The 27338-nt window shown below is 39.5% G+C and overlaps 1 protein-coding gene across 5 annotated transcripts in view; it reads right to left on the reverse strand.

Annotated features, from left to right (window-relative positions):
- MAST2 (microtubule associated serine/threonine kinase 2) overlaps positions 1-27338 on the reverse strand; it is a 185627-nt gene that overhangs the window by 18623 nt on the left and 139666 nt on the right. For all 5 annotated transcript variants that reach the window (XM_030953116.1, XM_030953115.1, XM_030953120.1 and 2 more), the window contains 12 exons: positions 22224-22299; positions 21143-21352; positions 15418-15519; positions 11866-11998; positions 10170-10231; positions 9431-9516; positions 7843-8051; positions 6844-6982; positions 6293-6425; positions 4753-4918; positions 3649-3750; positions 1930-2052 (listed from right to left, as the gene is read on the reverse strand). In XM_030953116.1, coding sequence (XP_030808976.1) covers positions 1930-2052; positions 3649-3750; positions 4753-4918; positions 6293-6425; positions 6844-6982; positions 7843-8051; positions 9431-9516; positions 10170-10231; positions 11866-11998; positions 15418-15519; positions 21143-21352; positions 22224-22299 — 1541 coding nt within the window. The remainder of the gene's footprint in view (positions 1-1929; positions 2053-3648; positions 3751-4752; positions 4919-6292; positions 6426-6843; positions 6983-7842; positions 8052-9430; positions 9517-10169; positions 10232-11865; positions 11999-15417; positions 15520-21142; positions 21353-22223; positions 22300-27338) is intronic.

Genomic DNA, 27338 nt, shown 5'->3' on the forward strand with positions numbered 1-27338 from the left:
AAAGGTGCCTAATCCTGCAGACCCTTCATGGCAGGGATATTTCTTCCCTACAGCAAACAATCACATGGAAGGAAACATGGAAACAATGCACTGTCCAACTTCACAATAAACAGCTTTTTGATTATACAGTCTGTCCTGCATACATACACACATACAAGCCTACTTAAAAAACCAAAAATATTTACCCCAAAAGAAAATCTCCTCTTTTCCCTCTTGCAACCAGGAAAAGGATTAGATTTTGTGAAAGAAAATGGGCAAGCAGCCAATATGCAAAGCTATTTTTAATGCAAAAACTTCTTCCAAAGAGATTTTGTGCTTTGAGATTTGCAGCACTGGATTTCTAAGCCAGCCACACTGGATTTCGTGGGGTGGGCACTAATAAGTTGGCTACAGAAAGCTGATAACTACACTGAGCCAAATTTGCTGCACCACATCAGCCAGAAAGCTACTTTTATAAATTCTAACATCTTCTGCATTAGGGTTTCTAACAGCTACACAACTCCTATCAGTGTCTATGTGAGATATTTCCTGATGTGAGAATTCCAGCCTTTATAAAGGACTCACACCAAGGTCATCCTGACACCGAGTGTGCCAGGGCATCTGGGGAGTTTCCCATGGTTCTGGCTTGACAGATCCTTTTTGCTTTTACGCACCAGGATCTGCTTATGGATGCTGCACTGGGCCTCAGCCAGTCACTGACCCAACTGAGTGACCAAAGTTTCCCCATGCTGTAAGTGCAGTCAGTGGTGAGGACAGCCCACCACATCAGTTTCTCCATGTATGCTGCACCAGTACAACCTCAATACATGTGGAAACCCCACCTCTGCCCCCTCTGCACAGCTTCACTCCAGCTGCTCTCTGCAGCAACCACACAGAGATTTCTCAATCCATCTCTCTCTGCCAATCCTACATCTCCAAACAAGCCCCAGCCTAAAAGCCCCCTCCCCAAACTGGAAGAGCACTATCTAAATGGAATCATTGCTTGTGCAGTGTGAGAGCCAAGGGGCTGGAGGCAGATGCTCTTTCCGTCCTTTCACTCTCAGCAAAGCACAGGAGCAGAGCAAAAATGTGCTTCACACATATGCAACCAGCCCAAGATGAAAGAGATTCCACTGACGAAGAGTGGAAATTTCCATTTCTCAGAGAACTGAAACAGCCAGTATCCCATTCTGCAGCTGGAGAGGGGGAAAGATCTCAACCTGACCAAGCCCCTTCCACCTGCTCAGCTCCCCAAGTGAGAAAAGTTAGGGAGCAGAGGTTCTGGGAACAGAGATCTCTCCATCCCTCCTGTGATGCTCCTCCCTTCTCTCCCAGGAGCACTGACTCTGTCTGGTGCTTATCTTGAAATACCAGGAATCTTACACAGCACTGATACCATGGCAGTTCCCAGACATTTATACACACCAGACAAACACTTCATATCTCATTAGAGCTAGTGATACTGAAATAAAGCTATACACTTGCAGCAAAAATAATTCAAATTACTTCAAATCTCTTAAGAATTTTCCCCACATACTTGTCTTCAAGGTCTAGGGTTTGTTTTGGGGTTTTTTTAAAACATTTATTGGCTGAAAAGAGTCACTAGGGAAAGATCATGTTGCTTAAAAACTCAAGGAATTTGGATTTACCAAATGCTTTGGAAGAAGTTTAATGAACCCAGCATGACAATGGCAGCACCTCTCACTGCAGGCCCACGGCTGGCAGGACCACAGGCACCAGTGAAAGGCCAGCTGACTCCAGCAGCAACATTTTTTCATTTAAAATTAATTTGCCTTCAAAGAAACTTTCCTTGGCATTCAAAAGAAACTTTTTAAAGCAATTCCCATCAAGCGTTTTATTCAATTTCTAAAATGACTTATCTCTAACAATTTCAAAAATGAAATATGCACAAGAAATATGATGCTGTTTAGGCCAAATCTCAAGTCTTACTGTCAAAATAGCTTGTGTCATCCTCAGATTCCAGCTGTGGGATGAATTCAGCTTTCTGCCGGAGTAATCCATTCCAGTCCAGATCTTTAAAGAACCGATGCTGCTTCACTTCAAAGGCGCTACCTGAAATAAGCACCTTTTATTGCAGAGTATTTCTTTCAGCATTTGCATAACATGAAAAACAAACCCTAAAAATATCAAGAGCCTAAGAGAATGTACTCGAGTATTTTTAAGTCACACATTTTCCAGGAATTTGAGAAACAACTTATCCTTTTACCAAAGTGGCCATGCAGGATAAAACCTGAACAAGATTTCCTCCTCCCCACCTCCTCTTCCTGCTTAACAACAACACAGAGGCTGGAAGACAGCATCTGCTGTTGCATTCCACAGCAAGTTCAAGATTAAGAACACCTTAATTTAAAATTTTCAAACTCTGAACACCATCTTGTTCATAACTGAATAAAGAGCAAACTCTGAGAGGCACTTAGAATGTGAGTGACAACTCACAACTCCACTGTTGTGAATAAACTCATTCATGTGCCTAGAACAAGACAGGGCTCACCTATCTTCCTGAATTAGTATCTATTGTTATTAAGCTCAGAAGCTTGGATACCCAGAAGGAAAAAGTAAAGACTATCTGTCTACACATTTATGCATTTTTTTTTCAAATGAAATTAATATTCATTGCAGAGGCTACCATCTTTTTAGAAAAGAAAAGAGCAGAGGAAAAGAGATAAAAGGTTTGCTGAGTGCCAGTGGCACTACAACATGCCAAGTGAAACAGCAGTCTCAGCACTACAGGTATATAAGAAATCAAAAAAAATCAGTCCATCAACTCCTTTTATAAGGCTAGAAACTCTACATCTTTTCCATGACAGCAACATCTTTCAAGTACATGGATTTTAAGCAGAGAAGAACATGTGAAAACCATCTGATATCATTATTAATTCATGATCTATTCATCACCCTTGTGTGCACGTGTGCTAAATCTGCTGAATACATGTACCTTTTGGAATTGTTATATATTTATCTCTAAGCTTTTTTTTATCCTTAAAGTGTAGTTCTGAATTGAAAATCCCAAATTAATCAAATCAATGAAAGATAAGCTGTCATGTGAAACCACAGTGTTGCAGAAATTACTTTAAAACAAGAGTGTAGCTAGAGATTATTTATTATTATTTACTATGAGGAAATGAGAAGTGTTGGCTTGTAAAACTTCCAATCTGACATTATAATACAGAACGACTGACAGACATATCTGACTTTGCCAAACACATTATCAGACTTTGCTGTATGTTTGGAGAATTCTACACTACAGGCCTCTAGGAATGGGAAAGTTTTCATTTACTTTATTACACCCAGGAATTCACATCCATGGCAGGGATTAAGCTTCTACTCAAAAGAGAACTTCAAAGAAATCTGATTATACACTGTTCAAATGGAGACACAACCCTCAAGCCTATAATGGAACAGCACAAATCAGAGAAGTGATGCTGCCAAGCTGACAGTGCCCCTTTCCCGTTTCCCAGACAGGACAATAATATCTGCCTGGCTCATGGACATGTGGCAGTAATTCCCAGAGCTCCACCACACTGAATCCAGTATAAACTACTCCCCAGCTCTGCATGAGCATTCCTCAACATGAGTGGGTGTGCATCACTGGCAAGGTGGCTTCATCCCTGCTTCTGGGCAGGGTTTTCCTGTGCACAAGGCTCTTACCTGTTCCCATTCTTTCCAGGGGATTTTGGCGGAGAAGCTTAGAAATGAGGTCCTGGGCATCTGGGGGCAGTGCATCATCTCCTTCTGGCCAGGCAATTTCATCTGGGGACAAAAAGAGACTTGACATTTTCTACCAGCTTCCCAACTAATTTGAATAACCATTCATACTCCTACACCTCAAAGTGCAGCGTTGAGAACTGCCCCAGAAGCGTAAATACCTTGAATTCAGCAGCTTAATATAATTCAAGCATTGACATTTTTCAAAATGCATAAAATTCAGCATCAGCTAAAGCTGCTGTCAATCCAAGCAGTGCTTGTGGAGACAAAAAAAAAAGCTTTAAGGACTCTATTAATAAAGTATGAAATGGGACTTCCATGACAATCTATAAACAAAGGCAGTGACAATACTGTGGCTGTATCTCCTGCCTGCACATTCCAGAGTCGTTATACTTGGAACAGAGAGAACAATTCACAGGTAACAATTTCATGCATCATATTTAGTGCTTTGATGAAATTTTCTTTTTACAAAGGACATTTGCCAAGTGTGTTAAAAATTTACTGCTTCAGAAAGCATTCCCAATAGAAAATTATTTCACTGGCATATTCACTGAGTGAACACAAAGCAATTGTCTGTCCAACTCCACGCATGAGAAAGGTTTAAAAAGCCACAAGATGTGAAGGTACCGAGTACAACAACTTCAATATATTGTGCTCAGAATTTCCTTTCATTTCACTTACACAAAATTACTAATTGACTAGCATTTGGACCTACAAAAACAGTAACCAAAATCAGCCTGAATTAGACCAGTTGGTGGCTACTCCTTTCAAATTCTCCATCATTTAAGTTAAAAGACAGAACAGAAAAATCCCCAAATATTTTTCCTCAATCCCACAAGGATTTGTATGACTCCCACACCATGACAGAACTATTTAGGAAGATGTTAAGCAAGTTTCCATAGCTGAAATCAGATGCAAGCTGCTTTGACACACAAATCTAGAAATTCTAAAATTATTTTATACCTAGTCCTTCCTGACTAAACTGCAAATCCTCAATATTTTCACAGCACATTTTTAAACTCTTTCAGAGCCAGAGCAGAAACTTACCACTGATCACTTGTCCAAAGAGCTCTTCAGGTGTGTCCCCAAAGAAAGGAACACAGCCGACCAGGAACTCATAGAGGATGATTCCCATGGCCCACCAGTCCACAGGCTTCCCATAGCCCTGGCGCAGGATCACTTCTGGCGCAATGTACTCTGGAGTCCCACACACCTCAAGAGAAACAGGCAAAAAAGCAATACATTTACAAATTGCTAAATGCATGTCAAAGCTTATTTTGTCTTTTTTTTCCCCTTCCTTTCTTTCCCCCCTTCAGAGCTTTAAAAGGAAGTTATTAATGTTTTGCCACTAAGCACTTCATGCTGAGAACTACTTCCATGGAGCAAGAGTCTATATTTGAAGAAGACATTACCTGCACAGAAATAACATTACATGAAATTAAACGTTCCTAGTGTGGACATGCCAGCTAAGTAGTGCTTTGGTGCATGCACAGGAAAGCATATGGGAAAAATGCATATTCTGTGTGTTTGGGTCTGACAGCTTGATGGATGTCTGCTGGCACAGCTACAGCTATCAGGAACTGAGTTTTGACAAACCTCTCACATCTCTGTGCTAACAGAATTTAGTTTCACAGATGCAGAATTAGCAGCCCAGCATGATTACACACTTCAGCCTCAATCTTGGGAGGTACAGCTGGCATGGACAATGGGTAAGGAAATTACCTTGGAAGATCTAAATTGCCTGGGGCTTAGAAGCAGCAACAACAATAACAAAACAGTTGTAAAAAATGTACCACTGTAAAGTACAAGAATATGATCTAATGACCTAGGAGAGTTCTGTTAGAAAAAGGATCCTTACTCAGAAGACAACAGGAAGAAAACACCACAGGATAATTATGAATCAATACTTGGCACAAAAAAAATTCAGCTGAAAAATTCAGCCGAGATCCCATGTATTTTCAGAAGAGAGGAGCATTTTTTAATCCCATTATACAAGGCACTGGTGAGCCAGCATCCAGAACAGTTCCTTCAACCATGTCCAGAAAATATCAACTCAAACAGAAAGAGTTACAAGCAAGAGCTATTCATTCATCAAAGGAAAAATCTATCTTGTTAGCTACAAGAACTTAGCTGGTTAAGCCTAGCAAAATGAAGGTTAAGGAGAAAAATGACCCTTAGTAAATATCACGAGGATAAAAATCAATGTTTAAGCCGTTAGATAAAATTACAAGAAACATATAGAAACTTGCCAAGAACTTTCTAAGCACCAGAAGGGGGAGATCGTGGAACAACCTTCAGCAAAATCCATGTTACATCCCTAAACCAACTTCTGTTTACACCTGCACTGCTGCCTGGGCCACCCTTTCAGCATCCTAAACTGAGATGAAGTGCATGACTCCAAAACAAGAAGCTGAAATAACAAACTATGTCAATTTATGTACAAACATGAGAATGGACTTGTATATTTTCCTCCCATTTTACAGTGCACAGCATCAAGGCCGAGAAGGAGTGCTACTAACTCTAATTCTATCCCATGACAGACTCCTGCATCTGATCCCACATCAACAGACAAAACTTTTCAGCTTACCTGCTTGTCCAGGAATTCCCTGGTATCCTTCTCAATGTGGCCCTCATAAAGATTAGTTGTAAGACTCATTAACCCAATTTTGGACAGTCCAAAGTCTGTTAGTTTAATATGACCCATTGAAGTGATCAGGAGACTAAAAGAAAGAGAAGCAAAACAATGCAACATTCATTTAATTGTTTCCCAAAAGCAATTTCAAACAAAAAGAACACAAGATAATGCAAAGCACAATCTCAGTGTTACATCCCCCTTAAACATCTGGAAAAAACCTCTATGCAGCCAAATATCACAGAGCAGACAAGGCAACTAGAAGTGGGACTACCTTCTGCCAAAACACCATCAGTGTAGCAACATCTTTGGGATAATAGCTGAAGACATTCCTCCCATCCTTTTCAGTGTCTATCTGCTTCTACATCAGTAGCAAGAGACTCCTTAAAACCTCCTACATGTCAGATGCTGTTGAAGATCAGTGCTGTCTCCAGCCCCCATGTCCTGCTACCTACTGAAGCCCCTGAAGGACTGGCTCTATTCCCTCTGAGGGCCCAAAGACTTACTTATCAGGTTTTAGGTCACGGTGAACAATCCCATAATTGTGTAGGTACTCCAGTGCCAGAACAGTCTCAGCAAAATACATCCTTGCCATATCAACGGGTAGGGCACCAATGTTCTTGAGAAGTGTAGCACAATCACCTCCTAGAAACAAAACAGTTGCACGTATGGCACGTTGAAATGGCAAATATCAGTAAGAAACAATAGCTATGGGTCTGCTGTACAAGATTAGACCAAGTTTTCTAAAGGCTGTCTCTCACAACCCTGTTAGGAGGAATTCTGAAGATCTCTCTATACTCTGTCTTGAACTTAAAACAAATATTAAAATCCTAGGAAAACTGAGATCCATATATGTTGGGCAATCTTGGACAGGAATTGTACAGATGCCATTTGCAAACTGAAGGAAGCCTTGAAGAAAATAAGTTGGGACTCCTGATTGAAGCTTCCTTGGGAACACTGGCCACACATTTCAGTCGACCTTCATTTCTACTTGCAAAGAGGAATTAATATTAAAATTTCCTATTGTCAATACATCTGATTTCATTCCACTAATTTATCTGAAAGAGCACTGATACAATAAGTATAATCTTATTTCTCAAACATTCAGTCAAGCAAGCCAGGCATAAGAAATTAATCCTATCCACCAGTGGATATTGCTTATAATAAGATATACTGATAAAGTAAAATCAAATTATATTTCAAAGAATAAGCAAACCAAACAATGAAGAAAACCAACCCCAGCATAAAATGGCACTTTATTTTTAAAAAGGCTGCTAAAGAACAAAGACTTATGTCGCTTAAATCTTTTTCTAAGTGGAATGTCAAGCAAATGTTCTATGGATCCAGCCATGCCATCCCACAGGAGGGAGGAAGGGTTTCCTTTCCAGTGAAGACTGGAAAGTTCATGCTGACTTCTGACCTCAGCAGTGAGGCTCAGCTCACTGCCAACAGGTTGTACCAGGGATTCACAGCCCCTTTGGAGGAGTGGAAACCAACAACCATACCTTCCACATACTCCATAACCATGCACAGGTGCCGCTTGGTCTCAAAGGAGCAGAACATGCTGACCACGAAGGGGTTCTCAGCAAATGTCAGGATATCTCTCTCCACAAAGGCCTGCTGGATCTGGTTTCTCAGGATCAGGTTCTGCTTGTTGATCTTCTTCATGGCAAAACGCTGGCGGGTGGTCTTGTGCCGCACCAAATACACCGCTCTGCAAAACCACACGAGAGGAAAAGGTCCATTTTCAGTTCAAACTGCTTTGTTGTGGGCTCAGGTTTGGAGTTCTTTGTGGTTTTGTTGGGTTTTTTTAAACAGTGATGTTAGTGTTTTGACTGGATCCTGACAGACTTATCCATGACCCCAGAAAATCCTGTTTCAGTGACAAGCTTCCCTAGAAAAGAAGGAACTCCATGATGCCTCCCTCCTTAAGCGACTCTGCCTTCCTGAATAAAGCAGCATTTTTGCTGATGTGACAAACAAGGAGATATCTCAAACACCAAATTTCCATAAGCACCATTGCAGAGCAGCATGTATTTTTCAACACTACAGTGACCACTTTGCTTAAAAAATTGTCCAAAAGCTATGGAATCAGCATGAGTTTTTCCAAGCTTCATAAAATTAATTTGACGCAGCACTGTCACCAGGGATTTCCTTCAGTAAAGTATCTCTTACACTTCTATCATTTGCAGATCATTAGATTCCTTCACATTAATAATACAGTTTGCAAATAAAATTTTCATCCAGTCTGCCTGCCTTATTGAATCACTACTTGTTTCCTTTTCTCTGGAGTACATTACATTTAACGTGGTATTGTGTCTCACTAGCCACTGACTATAAAATAAACCCAGGATAAAGACGTGCCTAACAGCACAACCACCACTTCTCTCTCCCCTTTTTACAAAGTTACATGGGGCTTGTGCAGAAATATGACTGAAGAGATTTAAAATCTTTTTGTTTCATAATGACTCTTCAACATGCTCCATTGTGTCTTCACTCACTAAAAACTCATGCTTACACTTTTTCCACATATAATTTTTAAAAAGTGATTTGTTGTTAACTAAGCACCCACTTCCACAAAACACTCAAGCACATACTCAGGTTTTGTTGTTATGACCTACTGAGTATCACTGCTTTTCAGTAACAGCCTAATGACCTCACTGGTAAGGATTTATGAACTGTTAAGAGTCAGGAACTGCCTTTTAAAATTCTGGATAGGTTTGTGTGTGTGGTTAAAATTGTAACTGACTGAATTCATACTTGATTCTTCAATGGATAATAAAATCTAATAGCCTTTCTCGTGTATTACTCCTCACAGTAGATTTACCCCAGTGCAATTCTACACTTCTTTAAGCATTTCAAGTGCTCACAAATAGCCACATATGTTACATATATAATCTGAATAAATGAAAGAAATGGCAGCTCCCAGAAGAATGCAGAAGATACAACTGTGGAACCTCTGTAAGACCCAAGGGGAATTACTTTATGCTTTGGACCCAACAAAACCCAGATATTTGGCAAACCTTGTTACAGCCCTTTGCTGGGTAGGACAATAATAGCATTTTCCTCTAATTCAAAGTCTAAAAGTCTTACCCATAAGCACCATTACTGATCAGTTTAATAGTTTCAAACTCTTCTTCAGAGGGAGTTTTCTTTGACTGGACGGAGGCCCCGCGGCTCTGCGGAAAGACAACAAGAAAATAGAAATCAGGAGCAGGAATGACTTAATTCTACATGGGGTTCTTTTTGTCCTTTTCTTCTTTAGCACTCATTGACTCAAACTCAATCCATTTCCGAATTTCTGGAGTCCTCAGCTTTAGGACAGTTTTCGGTATCCATATGGTGTTTGCAGATTCCCTCCACAAATTATCAGCACAAAAAGTCAGTGGACTGTAAGATTCAGGCCTTTCTTTAATATTACATTTCTTTAAAAAGCAATAAAATAAGGATCTTTGAAACCTAGCCAGTTACATAATTAAAGTTTTCCAGTGGTTTTACTAAAGTAAACTCTTATCAATACCCATCACATTTTACAAATGTAGATATAAAGAATACCTCCAGATGATTTTCATTTTTAACTCCAAAAATTTAAAAAAATCCACAAAACTTGGTAATAATGCCTATTTGCACATTTTAAGCATCTTACCACCACTGGATAAAGATTTTCACATTTTTATGAGCATGTGCTCTAGTTTTAATATGAGCTTTTAAATGTCTGCACTTTTTTTTTTAAATTACAATTACTCTGCCTTATAATTAATTCTTTACTGTAGACTACTTCTTTTGAGAGAAAAAAAAAGTGCTAGACAGAGTGAGTGTATTACTGCTTTACCTCGACTGAATCATCTGTCTCGGGAGTGTCTGGGCTGTCATAGCTATTCAACTGGGCCATTTCTGAAAAGAAAGAGGAAAGATTACTCCTAATGATCTCAATCAAACACTATTCTCTTTGTTTATGCAGGAAAAACAGGATTTTAAGAGGTGCATGTAGATGATGAAGGACATTTTCTCCCTCTGTAAAAAGTCACCCTAATTATACAGTGATAACCTTTAACATCTTGTATGCTGCAGGCAGTATTATATATAAAGATGAATATAATTAATTGTTCTAATTTCAGCCTGACTTACTCTAGATAGTTTCTATAATAAGTAAAAGCAATAAATGCATGTTTGGGGAAAGTGCTGTCTAGTTAATATTACAACCTATTACAAACATATATGTCTGCATGTAGCCTGGTGGTATCTCTGTGCTCCAAGAAGAAAAAGCATCACATTTCAAACAGCTGCCCTCCACGGATGTGGCTGATTCTGCAAAACACTGAGCAGCAGCAAACAGGGGAAAGTCACTTAGTTTGGGCTACTCAGCTGTTACAGGAGATGCTGTAAACTCTGCAAGCCCAAATCCTGCCTTAGCTACGAGGCTCTGAAAGACATCACTGACATTTCTGGGTGCCCTCCTTACAGAAAGGAAATAAGGCACCTTGACATCTCCCCACATTTCCAAAGAAAATTTGACTTTAGTAAGGGGAATTAGCAATGGAAAGGTTCTCTCCCATGACAGGGATCAAAGGAAATTTCCCTTTAATGTCAGATTTCAACAAATGCTATTAAATTGCATTTAGCAATCTTTGGTAGAAATTTTCCCGAAGAGCTCTTCACTTGAAGTCAACCTGTCACTGTCATTCCAGTAAACACCAGAGAAGTTAAACTAGTCCCAGCCAGACTACTAATTTATGTTAAAATTATGCTCTCCTGAGGTAATAAGAAGCATAGTTCAATCACTGAAATATTCTGCAGTAACCTCCAGTCTCTGTCACACTTTCTATTGTTGCTGAACAAGCTGTGCATGCTCAGAAAACTTGTCATTTCAGCCAGCAAAGTGCCAGGCAGAAATATTAACTCACTAATTCTAAAGTTACAATCTTCTAGGCCAATGTATGTCTATATTAAGTTAACCATATGCAATTCTGGCACCTTGCAGAAAAGCTGTTTCTGTCCTTACATTGCTCTCTTTGGCTTGGCTGCTACACAAGATGTAAACCTCCAGTCTCACCTCCAGCTAAAAATTCATACTCATTGTGGTAATCTCATGGAAAACCACAAAAAACACACTTTTCCCAGAGAGGACAATCAAGTGGGATGACAGGATACTTTCCAACCAGGTCACTAGCAGGCCAGGCAGATCGGAAAAATAACAGGTAAATTTACTTTTGCTGTCCAATAGCACAGAGAAAACAGTTAAATCCTAAAGCTGTTTTCTAACATTGTTTCAGCTATGATACAGGGAGATATTATTAACATTAAAAGTAAAGAACTGTCACTATTGATGTGCCATCCTTACCCCAGCAACATTCCTTTGAGACACAGGGCTGAAAAGGACAGTCTAGAATTTGACAGCAAACAGGAAAATAAGGGAAAATGGCCTAGAAATTCAATCAATAAAATAAAAGCATCCTTCAGCTATGTAGTGACCAGGAGATTTGACTATGCTTTCAACAGTTTGGAAAGTACATAAGAAGAGTTCTCACCCTCCAGGGGATCCCTGGTGAGTCCCAGCTGGCTGATAATGTAACGAGGAATGTCGCATTTAATTCCTTGCCCTTCCTTGGCATGGCCTTCTGCAGCTTCCAACAAATGGTAGAACTCTTCAGGATCAAACTCCTACAGCAAAGCAGTGAGAGACACAGAGAGAGGTAAATGATACAGCTTTACAGCTATGAAAGGTTTCTCCCCCTTAGAGGGGAATTCTCAGAAACATCCAAAGGTAATTCTGGGCTCAGCAGTGATGCAGAACATTTCCAGTTACAACAAGCAAGGCAAAGCTTCCCACTCTGCTCTGCAAAACCAACAGACAGTTATATCCCAAGGGGCGTCCACAGGTTTAGATCTGCAAATCAAAACAGAACAAGGACTGTAGGGACTTTCTACAAACCAAACCCAAACTTTCAAAAGGTCCTGTTAACGTAAGTGTTATGTGTGGATTCAACTCCCAGTTTTGTCACATTGAGACGTCTGTGATGAGAACTGAGGCACCACCTTCTGCCACTTCCATATGACAGGTGAGTTAACCCAAGATAAGCCTTTCCTGCTGTCAGTTGTCACTTCTGATCAAGCCATACACCACCCAATCCTGCCACCACCCTAACCTCAGCAACTGCTAATAAAATTATTAATAAAACAACTTTCTTCATAAGAAGTACTGCTGCCGTGTTTCTTGTACTCTATAGTACAGGATCACTTTAGCAACTCAGTCATGGTGCATGTGATCTCTCAGGCCAGAAAAGGTTATAGAAGGTGTGATTTCTTGCACTGGACTAAGAGATATAGCAGGAAACAAAAGATAAGCTTTGGGCAGCAGGAGCACTCTGCTTAGGAACAAGTTCACCAGTTAACTTTAGCTCTCCCCACTACAAACCTCATCATTCACCAGCAATGAGCAGCTTCGCCAACACTCTTCAAAAATTCTCCAGTGAAATGGGAGGGTGAAAGGGGAAGAGTTTGAGCAAACAGCTGAGCATGCACAGGTAACATGAGGGCATCAGTAAAGAACTGCTGTGTGGTCAGCAACGTGAGAGAAAAAGAGCACAGAACTGCACACAAGAAAAGGAAATTAGAGCTTGTAATGACATGAAGAGACCTGAACAGAGAACAGATGCACTTTTCCATGACTGCTCCAAGCAATGCTGCTTGGTTAGGTGCTATCACCAAAGGCAGCAACAATGTGAGAAACAAAGTTCCTTCCCCACTCCTCTGGAAAAGGACTAATCAACAGTCCCAGAAGTGGCAGAGAGCAGGAGCCAGACCAGAGAGGACCACAGAGAGAGATGGTCACCAGAATGCAGGGAGAGGGATGGTGGAGCCAAGGAAGGACTTCCTGAGGAACAACTGCAGGTCATTCATTGGTGAGTAAAAGAGAGGGAAAAAACAACTTGGTGACAAAAAACCCAAACATACAAAACATAAAGGAACTATATAAATTCCAGTTCTGACTTCTTTATGGTAGGTTTAATCATTTGAATACAGGAGAATGAACTCTACTAAAGGGAGGTGGATGCTATGGAAAAATAAACAAACAAAAAAAATTAGATACTTTTCCCCAAAGATAGTTTCAGAGATGCACAAACCACACTATCATTTTCTTGAAGCCTCAGAGATTGTCTGCCATTAAACATTTCATAGTCCAACAGGTAATGCAAAGACAGAAGCCAAATAGCTGAACTTTGGAATACTTAAATGTTTTTGACTGCATTGAAACAATCACAATCATCACAAGAAGTGTCTACATGGACACTTATTTCATTTACAAGGAAGAAAGAAAAACGAGCTGTGTTACTAAAGTTGACCTTAATACTAAATAGTAGAAAAACTTTTTATAAATTCACATATAATTGAAGCCAAAGATTGAATTACAAAAAAGGTATGTTAAAGATAAAAATGAAAATTGGTTCTCAAAAACTATTTAATCAGTTAACTATCCATTACTATATTTCTTGGTTTATGAGACAAAAGGAACATTAGTATTTAGTTCTTCATGTCATCAGAGTAAAATTAATATTTGGAAAAAAAATTGCTAGAAAGGCAATGCAGGTTGAAAAAAACAGGTAAGACTAACCCACAATCCAGATACTATTTCTATCCTTTGGAGTCTGGCCACTTGATTGTCAAGGTTGTCACTACATACTTGGGAATTCATTACTCAATTCATTACTCAAATCTCAGTGACTTTGCTGCTTTCACCTGCTCCCACTCATTTTGCAGAACATCAGGTGGAGAAGGCATAGAAGGACCTGGAGACCTCTTGATTTGCAGCTAAGAGCTGCCTTGAGTTTAGAACTCAGCAGGTACAGACATAGGTTCCCAAGGCTTTCTGAGGTTCAGTGTTTTCCTAGATGATGAGTGTACACAAGCAAAAAAATGACAATGGTGAATGCAGCAAATACAAACACAGTGAGTTTAAATTTATCTCCTTTCTCCATTGCCTTCGCTGCCAAAATAAATTTTGAAGAAGTGCTGGAAGAAGATAAGCGGGAGTCACAAAAACTCATCTAAATCACAAACATGGTTTGAAAACCAAGGAATTCCCAGTTTGAATGGAGTTGTGGCCAGGATTTTCAGTGCAGTCTGGTGGAGATTTCTGGAATCAGTAAGTGAATGTATCTGTCCTGCTGGTTGTGCAGCCAACTTCCTCCCTACATTCTCATTAATTTTTCAACATCCTTTTGAAATACAATCACTGAATTGAACCCTTTCAATTGTGTACACCTCTTTCTACATATATTGAAGGTTTATATTAACTCTTTTGCAATGGCATGACAGTGAGAATACAGGTTTTCAAACTGCTTTTCCACCATACCAAGGAAATATTTTTGTAGTTGCAGAACTTCGGAACACAGTGGTCTATTTCACTGGAATTGCCTAAAAATTTTCACCATTTTCTAGCATTAAATTTTTAAAAAATGCATTAGTAGTAGTAGTAGCCAAATTCAGTTGTTAAAAAGGAGTGAGACTTGCTTTTGCTTGTATTCCAATAGCATTGGATTCAAATAGGATTTCAAACCCAAGTTCCCAAATCTCCTTGGGTCTCACACAGGGGTATCCCACTGTGTGTTCACAAATGGAAAACCTGGCACCAGTTTTCACCAATTGCTGTGTCTACAGGAAGGGTTTGAGTCCCAGAGCCCAAACACCATTTATGTCATGGAACTTCTTCCTTAGCACGGCACCCTGGACACCGGGCACACCCCATAGAGACATTTACAGGCTCCTTACAGTAGCTATTAACAACATGAGGAACATCCAGTGGCATCAAGTAGCATGGAATGATGTTGACAGCTACATCTGGCCCCTCAGCCATAAACTCTATACTAAAACATAATTTAGCTGCTGATGCAGCTGACAGTCCATTGCAGAACTACTTCCATATTAATGCAGAAGCCGCTTAGTACTTCTTTTTCTTTTTCAATATCAATTTATTTTTCATCAGTGTTTAATGAGCATGTAAAGGTCTCTTTTGAAGGCTTTGTGTCCCTTATCTCCTCAAGTGCACAGCACTGTGCAGAGCCTGCCAGGCCCACACTCACCAGGCACTCGAGCAGCCGCGCTGGCCGGGCAATGATGATCATCAGCTTCTTCACGAGCTGCGTGACGAAGGCAACCTCGGAGCTCTCGGATCGCTCGTGGGCCTGTGGGGAGCACAGCAGCACGTCAGGGGCCGGCACTGAACTCTGAATTTCTCTGTCCCACATCCTAAAGGCAATCACCAGCTCAGTGACCAGTCCAGCAGCAGAAGCACGGCTGGGGCAGGGCAGGCTGAGCTCAGCTTGCTCAGGGACGCCAGGGCTTTTCCATCACATCTGACTCACATTATCATGCAAGAGATATTTCAAAGGCTCTATTTGCATTATATCACCTATCAATTATAATAGATACAATGTGGGCTCAGTTTTTTAAAATGAACAGATGAATATTGATTTTTCAATTTTACCTTCCACACAACACTGACATCTAGGTAATCACTAACAAACACTTTTCTGAGCTTTACTTTCAGCTAGGATTTGAACCAGAATTTCTCTTCATCATCAAGAAAAAACCCAATCTCAGTTTCTCCTTTTTCAGTTTTATGAATCCTGTTGAGTAACTCCAACATTGCATTGTATGTTATGTAGGTCCAAGCAGATAAGCAAAGAGCATATGTCTGTTAGTTCACCAGATTTCAGTATAAATTGAAGTCTTAGTTTCAAGATGTATGTGTGTATTTGTGTGATGGGATGTCTTTTTACAACAGCAAACGCCAAACACACCAAAACAATAATAATTAAAAAAAAAAAGAGCGACACAAAAAACCCTCAGAAATTATGCTTCTCCTGATGAAGCACACAATGGCTACATGATGAGTTCTGGAGCAGAAATATAATAGCATTTCATTTCAGAGTGATAAAAAAAATGGCAATGCAAAAACTCTTAAACAAAGTACAGCTATTTTTCCCCAAGGTCTAAAAAATGTGCTTTAACACAGCCACAAATATAGAGTCCAGAACTTAATAAATGAGCTTTTGCTGGCAATGAGCCAGTTACTTATAAGAGTCATATTTTATCAACAACAGTGCAAGCAGCAATAAACTAAAAGGTTCATTTAATCTTGTCCATTAGAATCACCTAAGAAAAAGACATATTTATATGTCATTATATGTCTGAGAAGTCAAATCACACTGGTGACCACCTAAAAGAGCAATACAAACACAGGGAGCAGAAATTCAGAATTGGAAATACAAAAGCAGCATCTTACATAACATATCTCTGATACTCTGCTGCCAAAGAAAAAATATTAAGACGTTCATTATTTTTCATTTTGACACCAGTCAGAATAGAATGATTGTGTCCTTCTGCACTGGTTAGCACTGGCTAGAATTTTAACCTTGAAGAGAATGATGTACCTACTAGTTCATTATCTAAAAACAATATCAGAGGTCCTTTCTGGCTATGGAGCCTAAGACAGTACATTATTTTAGAAATATTTAAATAAGTTGTGATTTCTTTTCCTAATTAGAAGAGTTTTAAAATTATAAAATAGAAAATAATTGCAATAAAAATGATAATCACTTTGTGCTCTCTAATGCATTACACAAACTTACAAGTTACAACATGAATTTTAGAAAGAAATTAATGCTTTCATATTTTAAAAGCCATTCCAGATCACCAGAGGTTAGCTGCACTGGAATAAATAGATAAAACATCAATAACTTTGTGTTATTTCAAACTTGAGCCATGCAACTGGAAAGTTCTTTTCTCTCCCCCCACATAGGTTATGTTATGCAAAAAATATAATATAATAGCTATAATTCATCATTTTGTACCCATTTGTACTGTTAAAGAGAACTTAGTCTTTTAAATCAAGTCCTTTTGTTTTCTCCTCTTCTCATCTCTGACAATCCAGGCAAAACAATTTAAAAATGCAGCTAGTTTAATCAGGTGTCTGTTTTGAAAATGAAAAGCTAGACCATGACTGCCAAATGATACAGAAAAGCAAAAGGAAAAAGAAAAAAAGCATTTACAAAAACCAAACACAACTTGTAACAGCCACTCAGCCATCATCTCTGCACAGCGCTGCTCTTCCAGGATCCTCAGTGCAACTGCCTCCTCTTCTTTGCTGCTCCCACAGGACAGCCCGGACATCCCTACAGACTCCTGTCCCCAGTGTCCCACGGACAGAGCCCTGGAGCAGGAGGTGTGTCCAGCCAAGCCGCTGCTCCCATGAGGCAGGTGCCAACTGTGCCACCTCAGCAGCGCGTCCCCAGCACCACGCGCCGCCTCCGGGCTGCTGGTGGCACCTCAGGGCTCCCCTGGCGTCCCCGGGAGGGCTTTGGGCAGGGGCTGATGCCATTCCTGCATACACTGCTAGTGACACGTGCACAGGAGGTGGAGATGGGTAATTTACAAACCGATTCCCTCCTCTGAAAGACCCATCCGTCACTAACTGTGGCTGCTGGGGCATGAAATTAAAATCACTGTCCTCCCCTGGGCTTCAGCAGGACCAATAACTGGGATATGCAAGTCACAATGCTGTAATTGAGCTAATATACTGATGGAAACCAAAACAATAGACCTGCAAAGCCAAGGACTGATAAATTTACACTCAGGCTCCTACTAAGAAAGCAGCCCCAGCCAGAATATCCATTTGCCAATATGCAGCATCAGTCACTGCTGTAGAATGCTCATACCCGCCCCTGCTCCTTTTGTTTCAAGCACAGAAACACCTGTAATCCTTCACCTTCCTGCTGGCTACACCTAGGCTACTTCTACCCTATTGATTCAGCCCAGGAATAACTGCCTATAATCTTTTGTTCCTCAGTAACCTGAGATTCTAACCCATGGTAACAGGTAAAGAACTTAATGTCACATGTTCTTTTCTATATCAGTGCTTTATCTTATTTTTTGTATTTCTACTTTGATGTGAAGTGCAGCATTCAAGTTCATGTTTTCCAAAATGAAGAAAATCTCTTAAATTCATTTTTACCTCGTGATTATTTCAATGATGTGATAAGTTCTTCTGGCTAAAAGACAGTATTTCATGCTCCAAACAAGGGAAAAGATCTCATTTGCCATAGCTAATGAGATCTGTTGGCATATTATTACAAAAGCCAGGATCTAAAAATCTTCCAAAAGCTTTCTGGTTTGGTGCATTTAAACAGCTCATTATTTGCATACCCAAACAGTCTGTTTTACATTTTTACTCAAAGTACAATATATTAAATCAAGTTTCCATTTTATGGTTTGAAATGCTGTGCAAGTTTAGTTTGTTACCAGGTATTAGAATCAATACCTTAAATAGAATTTTTATGAGAGAGAATCCATTCTCTCACAATAAAATCGTAAGAAAATCTGTGGATATTTCTGCCACTTGCTGGCCTCATTATTCACCAATAAAGCATCTTTCCAATCTTTCAGTATGTTATAAAAATATACCATAAAACTCCACAGCCTCCTACACAGACCATACAACTCCCAAGTCGAACAGCTCTTTGAATTACCTTCTAATTGGTACTATTTATGTACCTATTATTTATGATACTTTACAACCTAAACAAAGGTTAAGATCCTGCCATCAAATTTAGAATAGTTTATACTTGACTCCAAAATGTCCTGTGCTCCAGGTGAGTCCTTCAAAGGAAATAATATCACCAATTTCTATATATTTTGACTAAAATGTTCCAATTATTTCCCTGCAGAATGCAGCCTGAAGTGCAAAGCACAGTCTAGGCAAGCAGAGGAAACAAGTAGCTCTTAAATATTAAAATCTAAAAGATAAACTAAGGAACAGAAAATCCATAGGACAGGAAAAAAAAACCAAATGAGAAAGCTGTGGAATGAAGCCTTTGGCTTTCCTCCGAGGTCTTTAATGTCTTTGTTCTCCTCCTTCCCAGCCTGTTCTGCCTCTCTAAACTTTCCTTTAATCACCTCTAGCTCACCTTACTTCCCAGAGTAAATCAATCAAACAGGAGAGCTGACCCCTCTCTCGCTCCCATTCTGCAGATGTTAAGGAGGAAGAGGAAAGAAAGCCCCAAATGTCAATTCCTGAACAAGCTCAGGGATGACCATTGCATCTCCTCTAATCACAGTTCAATGACACCTTTCCCAGTACTTCAGAGCAGCAGGATAATGCCTGTAGGATAAAGGGGGAAGGGACATTTAAGAAGTGTATTTTGAGGATTTGTTCTGAGGGAAAGGGGAGAAAAGGAAAAAGCTGATTTATCTGACCCACACCTTCTCCGAGACCCTGATTAACCTCTTCAGGCCAGAAGACAGGACTGAAAATGCAGACTGGAAGTGGCCAGCCCTAATTTATGGCTCTCTCAGTTCCTTATGGTGTAAGAAATCACTGTCCACACACAGGAGGAAAGTCAGGGAGAGGGAGAATTTCAGGCTCCAAGTATCTGCTACCAAAAGCAGTAAAACACAGTGTAGTCCCCCAGTGCCCCTGAAACTAAGGGATTTTGCTGAGCATATAAAGTCACTTTTAATGAAAACTTTCCAACTTCCAAACCATCACCCAAAGAGACCTGATCCCTTATTTCACAGCTGACATGTGCAAATACTCTGCTTCCAGAGTCTGGAGATAGAAGGGGATCCACAAGTGGTTACTGATATCCAATAGGCAGACAATCATATAGACCCTCAAAAGATATTCCCTACCTCTCTTGGTCTGTCAAAATTATATTCCCCATCCAAGCAGAACACCACAGATCCAAACATGACTCATTTTTCTCTCAAGCATAACAAATACCAGAAAAATTACAGCCACATTTACATAAATGGGGCAGCCAAAAAATTTAGCTGATACAAGGGAAGTTCCTGTAGCTTTCATAAAGCTTTTTAATACAACAAATGTATATTAATATAGTATTTTTACTCATTTGCCTTTTTCTAATGTCTGAAAGTTGCAAAGGGACACAATCTAGTGCAACTCATGCCAGTGGGTTGGCAAACTTATCAGTAAAGATAAAATAAAATTAAAATCATAACAGAAAACTAAGTATTTCAGATGTTCTGTTTCCAGGTGTTTCTGTGATATTTGCTGTCTGAGAATGCAATATTTATAAAATCAGATTTTTCAGCTTGCTGTATCATTAAAGTAGAGGATTAGGAAGATATTCCTAAACAGAGGTCTGGACTTAGCAATTGGCAATAGCACAGACAGTTATGGCATAAATTCTAAGAGATGTTTGAAATTTAATATTGTTTTCATGCTGAAGGGAAAGAGCAATTTTTAATGAGTAGCTGAAGCATACTGAGACTGCATTAAAATTACGCCCCCTTGTGTATTTTCATATGCTTTGAATGTCACAAAACACATCCAAGTACTAAAAGCCCACAACTCGATTACGTTCAGCTCAAGAAAATCTTTTGTGAAAAATTTACAGCAACACTAATAACTATGGTGTTTTCACTCCTTGAAGGCACTATTGTAATTAATAAGTCATTCAGAGTCCTGAAGTTTATGAGAAAAAATTTCAGTAATTTTGTTCAGCTGAATAAACACAATTTTCATAAATGGTAAAGACTGCCTTTGACTTACTCATATTCACATTTAATTTCTGTACAAACAAAGTTCATAAGTGAAGTAATTTACTTAAATCCACCCACAGCAGATCCTTTTCCAGGAGACTGGAACATCTCAGATCTCCTGACACGCCCCCACCTGCTGCCCCTCCCCTGGAATCCACACTGTCTCTCCTTAAATCAAAGCTCTGGCTTATTGGTTAAAGTTTCAATCAAAATAATATATTCTACTTTCCAGAAGGCACTTACATCCTGGAGAAGTTTCTCTAAGTTTTCCTGCAGCTCATAAAAGTACCGAGAAGTAATGAGACCTTCACGTGATTTATCTAGGCAATCTCTGGCCAGTTCAATAACTTGATGATGAATGAAACTTAGGACCCCATCTGCTAATTGCAGCACGTTCTCGGGAGCATTGGAGGCAATAAACTCAGCCAGCCGTTCTTCCATCTGTGCCGTGGCCTAAAAGTGCAGAATAAAGAGAAATTACTCCTGAATTTTACTAAGGCAGACCTTAAAGCATAAACAAGTAGGGTGCTAAAGAAACATTTGCAATATCAAATTGCATGAGGCTTAAAAAATATTCCAAAATACAGTAGTGTTTTCTGAGAATCAAGATAGCACATCAGAGGCAAAAGTTATATTCACATGAGCAAATAACAAAAATTAATCAAAACATGCTTTCTGAAAATGTAAATGACCACAAAAATATCTTGGTCCTGAGGCTGTATTCCTCCCTGGGTCTCCAAAGTAAGGATGTAAGATGTGAGGCAGTTTTCAGAACTTTTAGACAAGACAGTGGAAGCTGAAAATCATTGCCCCAAGCAAGAAACACGCAGCGTTTCTATTACTATAAGCCCTGATATCCTGTCTCCAGAGAAACATCTATTTTTGCTGGTGGTGGAACAGGAAGGAATGGCCATATCAACAGCTGTGGGATACACAATCTTTTACACTCATTTCAATGAGATTTTGACTTTTAACTTGCTTCCACAGGTTTCATTATCCAGCTTTTTAAAAAGCCAAGGCATGGCTCTTCTTCTCACTCTTGTGAGAATTTCTCGTGCCGATAGAAGACATCAAAATTTAGCAAATATGAAATGCAAACAAAAAAAACCAATTCAGCCTTTTCCATCCTAATCTCTACATATAGCAAATCTATTTCTTCTATTGCAGAATTAAGATATGAAGATGAGGAGGCAGCTTCAAACTCTCAATCACTGCTTGGAAATGGGATGTAAAAGCTGGACTCCTTCTCCAACCAGCACTACAAACTAATTCCGAGCTTGGACACAAGTTCATTGAATGGATTATTCAAAAAGTAATTCTTTACCTTTGGAAACCTTTCTTTGTACACATGATTCATCATTATTATTTCGCTGTCAAAGGAAACTGGAGAGCGACCAGGGCTGGAGGAGAAAAGAAATCACATTATCATTTACAGATATCACACCAAAACTTCAAAAGCCAGTGCTGATCATAATGCTGCCACGTTGACTGTAGCCCTTCCAAAGCTTTGAGTTCACTTCAGTACTGTGCAGATGCTGGACCTCTGAGAAGATCCTGGCAAGCAGTGGCAGTCTGCAGCCTCCTGGAGATGCTGACATCCCTGTCCCCACACAAGCTCTGGCAGAAACCCCCCTATTTCATTTCCAGTGAATGCAAACCCTAACACAGAAGCTTGCAAAACCCCAGTGGCGTTTATTGCAGATACATTTGCCATTCCCCTCATCCTGTGACTGCCCTCCGTGGCAGCAGGAGCAGCCCTACTCCTAAAGAAATCACAGTGAGCTCTGGAGTCTCCAGTGCCAGAAGAGAGCAGGGCAATAGGAAGTAAGGAAGTTGGGAAGATTTGTTTTCCTTTGTCTGAAGGATACTGCAGGAGCACTGTTATTCAGCTAAATCTTACATATAAAATAAATCCCACAGGCAACAGGGACAGAGTTCTTTTATGAGAGCTGCACTCCCTTGATGCACATTACACCATGGATCCATATGCATCTATGCACAGTTAGCAAGAAACTTTAAGGCACGCAAAAAAAAAAAACCAACAGGACAGTAAATCTTGATGAGCTGCATTTATGTTACTGTTTGGGTGGGTTTTTTAAAGAAGGGTTGCATCTTGTTTCATCACATCTGATGGTATGCAGGGCTCTGACTCACCCTGCCACCAAGGACAGGCAGATGAGGTAATGCAGATAATCCCCAGCTACAGATCGCCTGCAGCAGCTCATCGCTCCAGCTACCTTATTTCAACGTTCAAGATAAACAAGGGCTTCAATTATTTGGCATCTTACATGATCATCGCCTTCATGATTTTAAGAGTACTAAATACTCCTAAAAATACTCTATGTCAAAAGATACAATTTTATCTTGAATGCCTTCAAACATTTCAAACTTTCTAGTGAAGGATGAAATCGATCTCTCTAAATGGAATAAATGCATTTTAGACTTGGAATGCATTACAGTTACTACCTTCCTGCTAACCTATTTAGAGCAAAAACATTATTTTGGCAACATATATTAACAATTCGAAGAAAATTTAACTCATTGGGTCACAGACTATAGCAGTATCAAACTCTTTTCATGCCTTGTACTGAAATTCCATGAATTACATCATGTCTTGTTTTTATTACTGCTTATCCTTTAGCTTGAGAAAATGCACTTCAGATTAAATCTGTCACTGAATCCTTATGTTGAAGAAGAAGAAAACTGATTTGGATGTTATGAATAGCAAGTAAAAAGACATTTTCATCAACTCTCCTTAGCTGGGTAGATAGCTATTTTTAATCACAAAGAATTTTCTTTAAAAAGAAACTTACATCTATATTCATATGTAATGTATGACATAATTAAACATTCGGGTAAAAACACTTAAATTGCAGAGTTATAAGCAAATTCCCCTGCACATTTAGCCTGCTATCCTCATCCTTATTTCTCTTAAGACCAAACATGCTGACACAAACACCACACTTGTTTACTGGTACTTCATATGGAGCTGGAGGACTTGGTGAACACAGTTATTGAAGAATTTATTTTTCTCTGATGTAATTTTTCTCTGTGTGATCTAAGTGAGGTATAAATTACAAGTATATATAAGTCCTTTGATACTTACACAGAAATACTGAGGCACACACATACTTCAATTTAACACTAAAATTTGCACATGCTTAAGTATTTGCTGTCTTAGGGCTACAATAAAGCATGAGGGATTTTGCCTTTTGCTTTCAAGGCACTTTATTCATATGGATACAGGAAATTAAGAGCTCTGCAGAAATCAGGCTACTTGAGCTGTCCTGCCAGCAGATGTAGCATTTCCTTAGGGAGATCCACGATAGGAAAATTTACTGCGTTTGCTTTTGTTTACGAAACAATTTCTGTGCACACCTATAGGCAAGAGAGTGCTTCCTTGGGCATTTGCACTTTTGTCTCTCACCTTCTACCACTTTCTACCAACCAAAACAACAGAATACCCAAAAATCTCTGGATAAAACTTTGGATCAAGGTGCATGTTGTCACCCAAATTAAATTTGCACAATATACCGGGTCAAATTAAATGTTTAGCTGACTATAGCAAGACTGCAACATAATATACTGCACCGTAATTTTTAATGTTGATCCTCAGCTTGGGAAACTAAGGAACTAATTAGCTGGATACCTGACTAACTAACTAAAGGCTGCCTGACAGGCACTGCCAGGTTCTTTACAGCAGCTCTAGGACACAACCAGCTGAAAAAGGAACAAGGACTGGGCAGATAACTGAATGCCACCAAGGGAGAACACAAGGAAATTCAGAAATAAGATAAAAGGAGTCTAAGACATTTTACTGGCATGACATCTTTTCAAATGCAAAAGCTTCACACATTTATCCAGCACCAAAAATTTCACAGGCAGAACCAAACCAGTCTAACATTTCAAGCCTCACAGAAGAACAGACTATTTTCTGCAAAACAGAGAACACACGCTGTGCACGTGCATAACATTTTAAGACAAAAGGCAGGCTCCTTCCCTTTTCTTGGTGCAGACAGGTAGGTCAAAGAAGTGATTATTGTCAGTGAGTTTTTCATTTCAGCAGAGCAGACATTAGAAGAATAATATCTGTCCCCTTAAGCTTAACAGCAGAATGAAAAACTACTCTCTCTTTTCCCCTCCTTCACGCTTCCTCCACTTTATGAGACAACGTGGAGGTGGATTTTCAGGGATATCTATCTCCCACAAAGATTTCTGTTGCCTTAAACCTGTCAAAACTCATGTCTCCTTATCTGATACTTCAAAGTGAAAATAGCTTATAGAGAGCTATTTTGAGGAGCAACATTTACGCAGTAACTTAAATCTCACAAAATCTAGTGTAAGGGTGACTAAATAAAACGGAGATGTTTATGAATAGGTAATTTTTCCTTCACTATGATAGCTGTACTTATTAGGAAAAAGAAAAAAGCTGAAAGCACTGTTTCCCTCTGCTTTCACACTGCATATAAAGGTTTAATTAGGTTGTATATACAGGATATGACCAAAGTCAGTTCTCATGGGAAACTTAAAACTATAGGCTTTCATTTTCTGTCATTTCCAGACTCACAAAATAAGGAATTTGAAAACTGGAGAGCTAAAGTTGGATAAAGTAGGCACTAAGATAAGCCTTCTGCTGAAGGTGAGCCTTCCTATTCTCCCAAGAAATAAATATTTAAATCTTTGAGGTAATGAAAGTTACATTAATACTAGAAGTCAGAAAACTCCCCAGCAGCAGGGGCTGCAACTTCTGCTTTCCAATATTTCAGGGGTTTTATGCATGCCAGCAAAGACTGAGACTGCTTTAGAATGAAAGCACAAAGTTGGAGTAATGAGCAGTGCAAAGAACAAATAAGGATACCCAGTTTTCTTCATAACAGAAAACCATGAAAAAGGTGAGTGAACCCAAAAGTTAATAAATATAAAACCAATCACTTTGAAGAACCTTTACAAATCAAGTTCACAGGACACACTGTCTTGAGAGAGAAAAAAGAGACCAACATAATCTGTAATGCAGTTAGAATGTGTTTTCAGGAGGAATAGGTGCCTTGTGCTGTAGAATATAAAACTATTATCCTTCCCCAAATCCATGGGGATGTGAATCCCTGCTCCACAGCTTGTGGTGGATGGCCCTGTCTGAGAGCAGCGTGAAGGGATGAACACACCACGATTACTCAAGTGGTTAAAGCTGCCTCTGAAGTGCACTGAGATGAGAGAGCCCTACAGCCTGCAGGATAAAAGATAAAAATGGACTATGTGGGCCACTGGTTTTCACAACACCTATTGCTTCTTGGGCATTTTATCATCAGGAGTCTTTTCTGGTATTTTCCAGTTGTTTTGTCTGTATATTCTTAACAGCAGGATCCAGTGTGCTAAAAGTCAGGCTGGGGGATTGCATTTAAAAAGCACTACCCTGCAAAGAGATGAAGAAGGATGATCTCATCTACTTCAACTATATAAAAATTCACTGCAACAATCTTCTGCCCTTTTTACCTAGACAACATTATCCTGAAATGCAAAAAGAGATCAAGAAAAATGGGCAGATTGGTGGGCTGAGTGACTGCACAAAGGCAGCTCCTAAAAAAGTCTTTATTAGTTAACTCTACTTTTATCTCTGACATTCTCCACACATTCCCACATGTGAGCAACTGCTAAAGATGACAAGTAAAGAGAACTGGGAAAAGATGGAAGGCAGCATCTCTTTAACTTAAAAAGAGTAATGATGCCAAGTTTAGTGCAAGTATTCACAACTTTTCATGCGTTTTACTCCAGGGAGAAAAAATCTTGTTCAGGTGATGCCCAGGATTGATCTGAACAAAACAAATGTAGCCTGGGGATCTCCCTGTTGGTCAATAACTTGAAAGATTTGAAGGTTGCATTATTAAAAAAAAAAAAAAAAAGAGAGAGAGAGAACAGTTGAGAGATGATATTTAGGAACTACTTCTGCAGGTAATAAAGAAGTCTTTTCTTCTACTGAACACACACTACAAGCACCAAAACAGGTGGGTCACATGGAAATATGTTCTTTGACTGAGCACGTGAGTACTGGATTTTTTTGAGACAGATGAGAGAACAGGTTCCTGGATTTTGCAAGCAGCTTTATAAGGATGTCACACCTCTGCATTCCAGTGCTGGTCTCCTGTTCCCTCCTTCCCCCTACAGAGGAAAGCAGCTAGGAAAGAACCAGTGCCATTTCTTCAGGGCAGAAATTCTGGGCATTTCAAATAAGGCATGATTAAATAAAAGATGAGTATCTTCAAGGCACACTGGCAGAACACCTCAAGCAAAGCAGAGGTGCTACCAACCTGTCAGTGCACCCTCCATGACTGCACACTTTGCTAGAGTCATCATCCAGTTTGATCATTAAGACTGCTCTGAATAGGACATTTGCAGCTAGAAAATGGTACATTTCTAGCCAAAGAAGTAAGTGTATTTTTCCAAA

The sequence above is a fragment of the Camarhynchus parvulus genome, chromosome 8, assembly GCF_901933205.1.
Source record: "Camarhynchus parvulus chromosome 8, STF_HiC, whole genome shotgun sequence".
Taxonomy (NCBI): domain Eukaryota; kingdom Metazoa; phylum Chordata; class Aves; order Passeriformes; family Thraupidae; genus Camarhynchus; species Camarhynchus parvulus.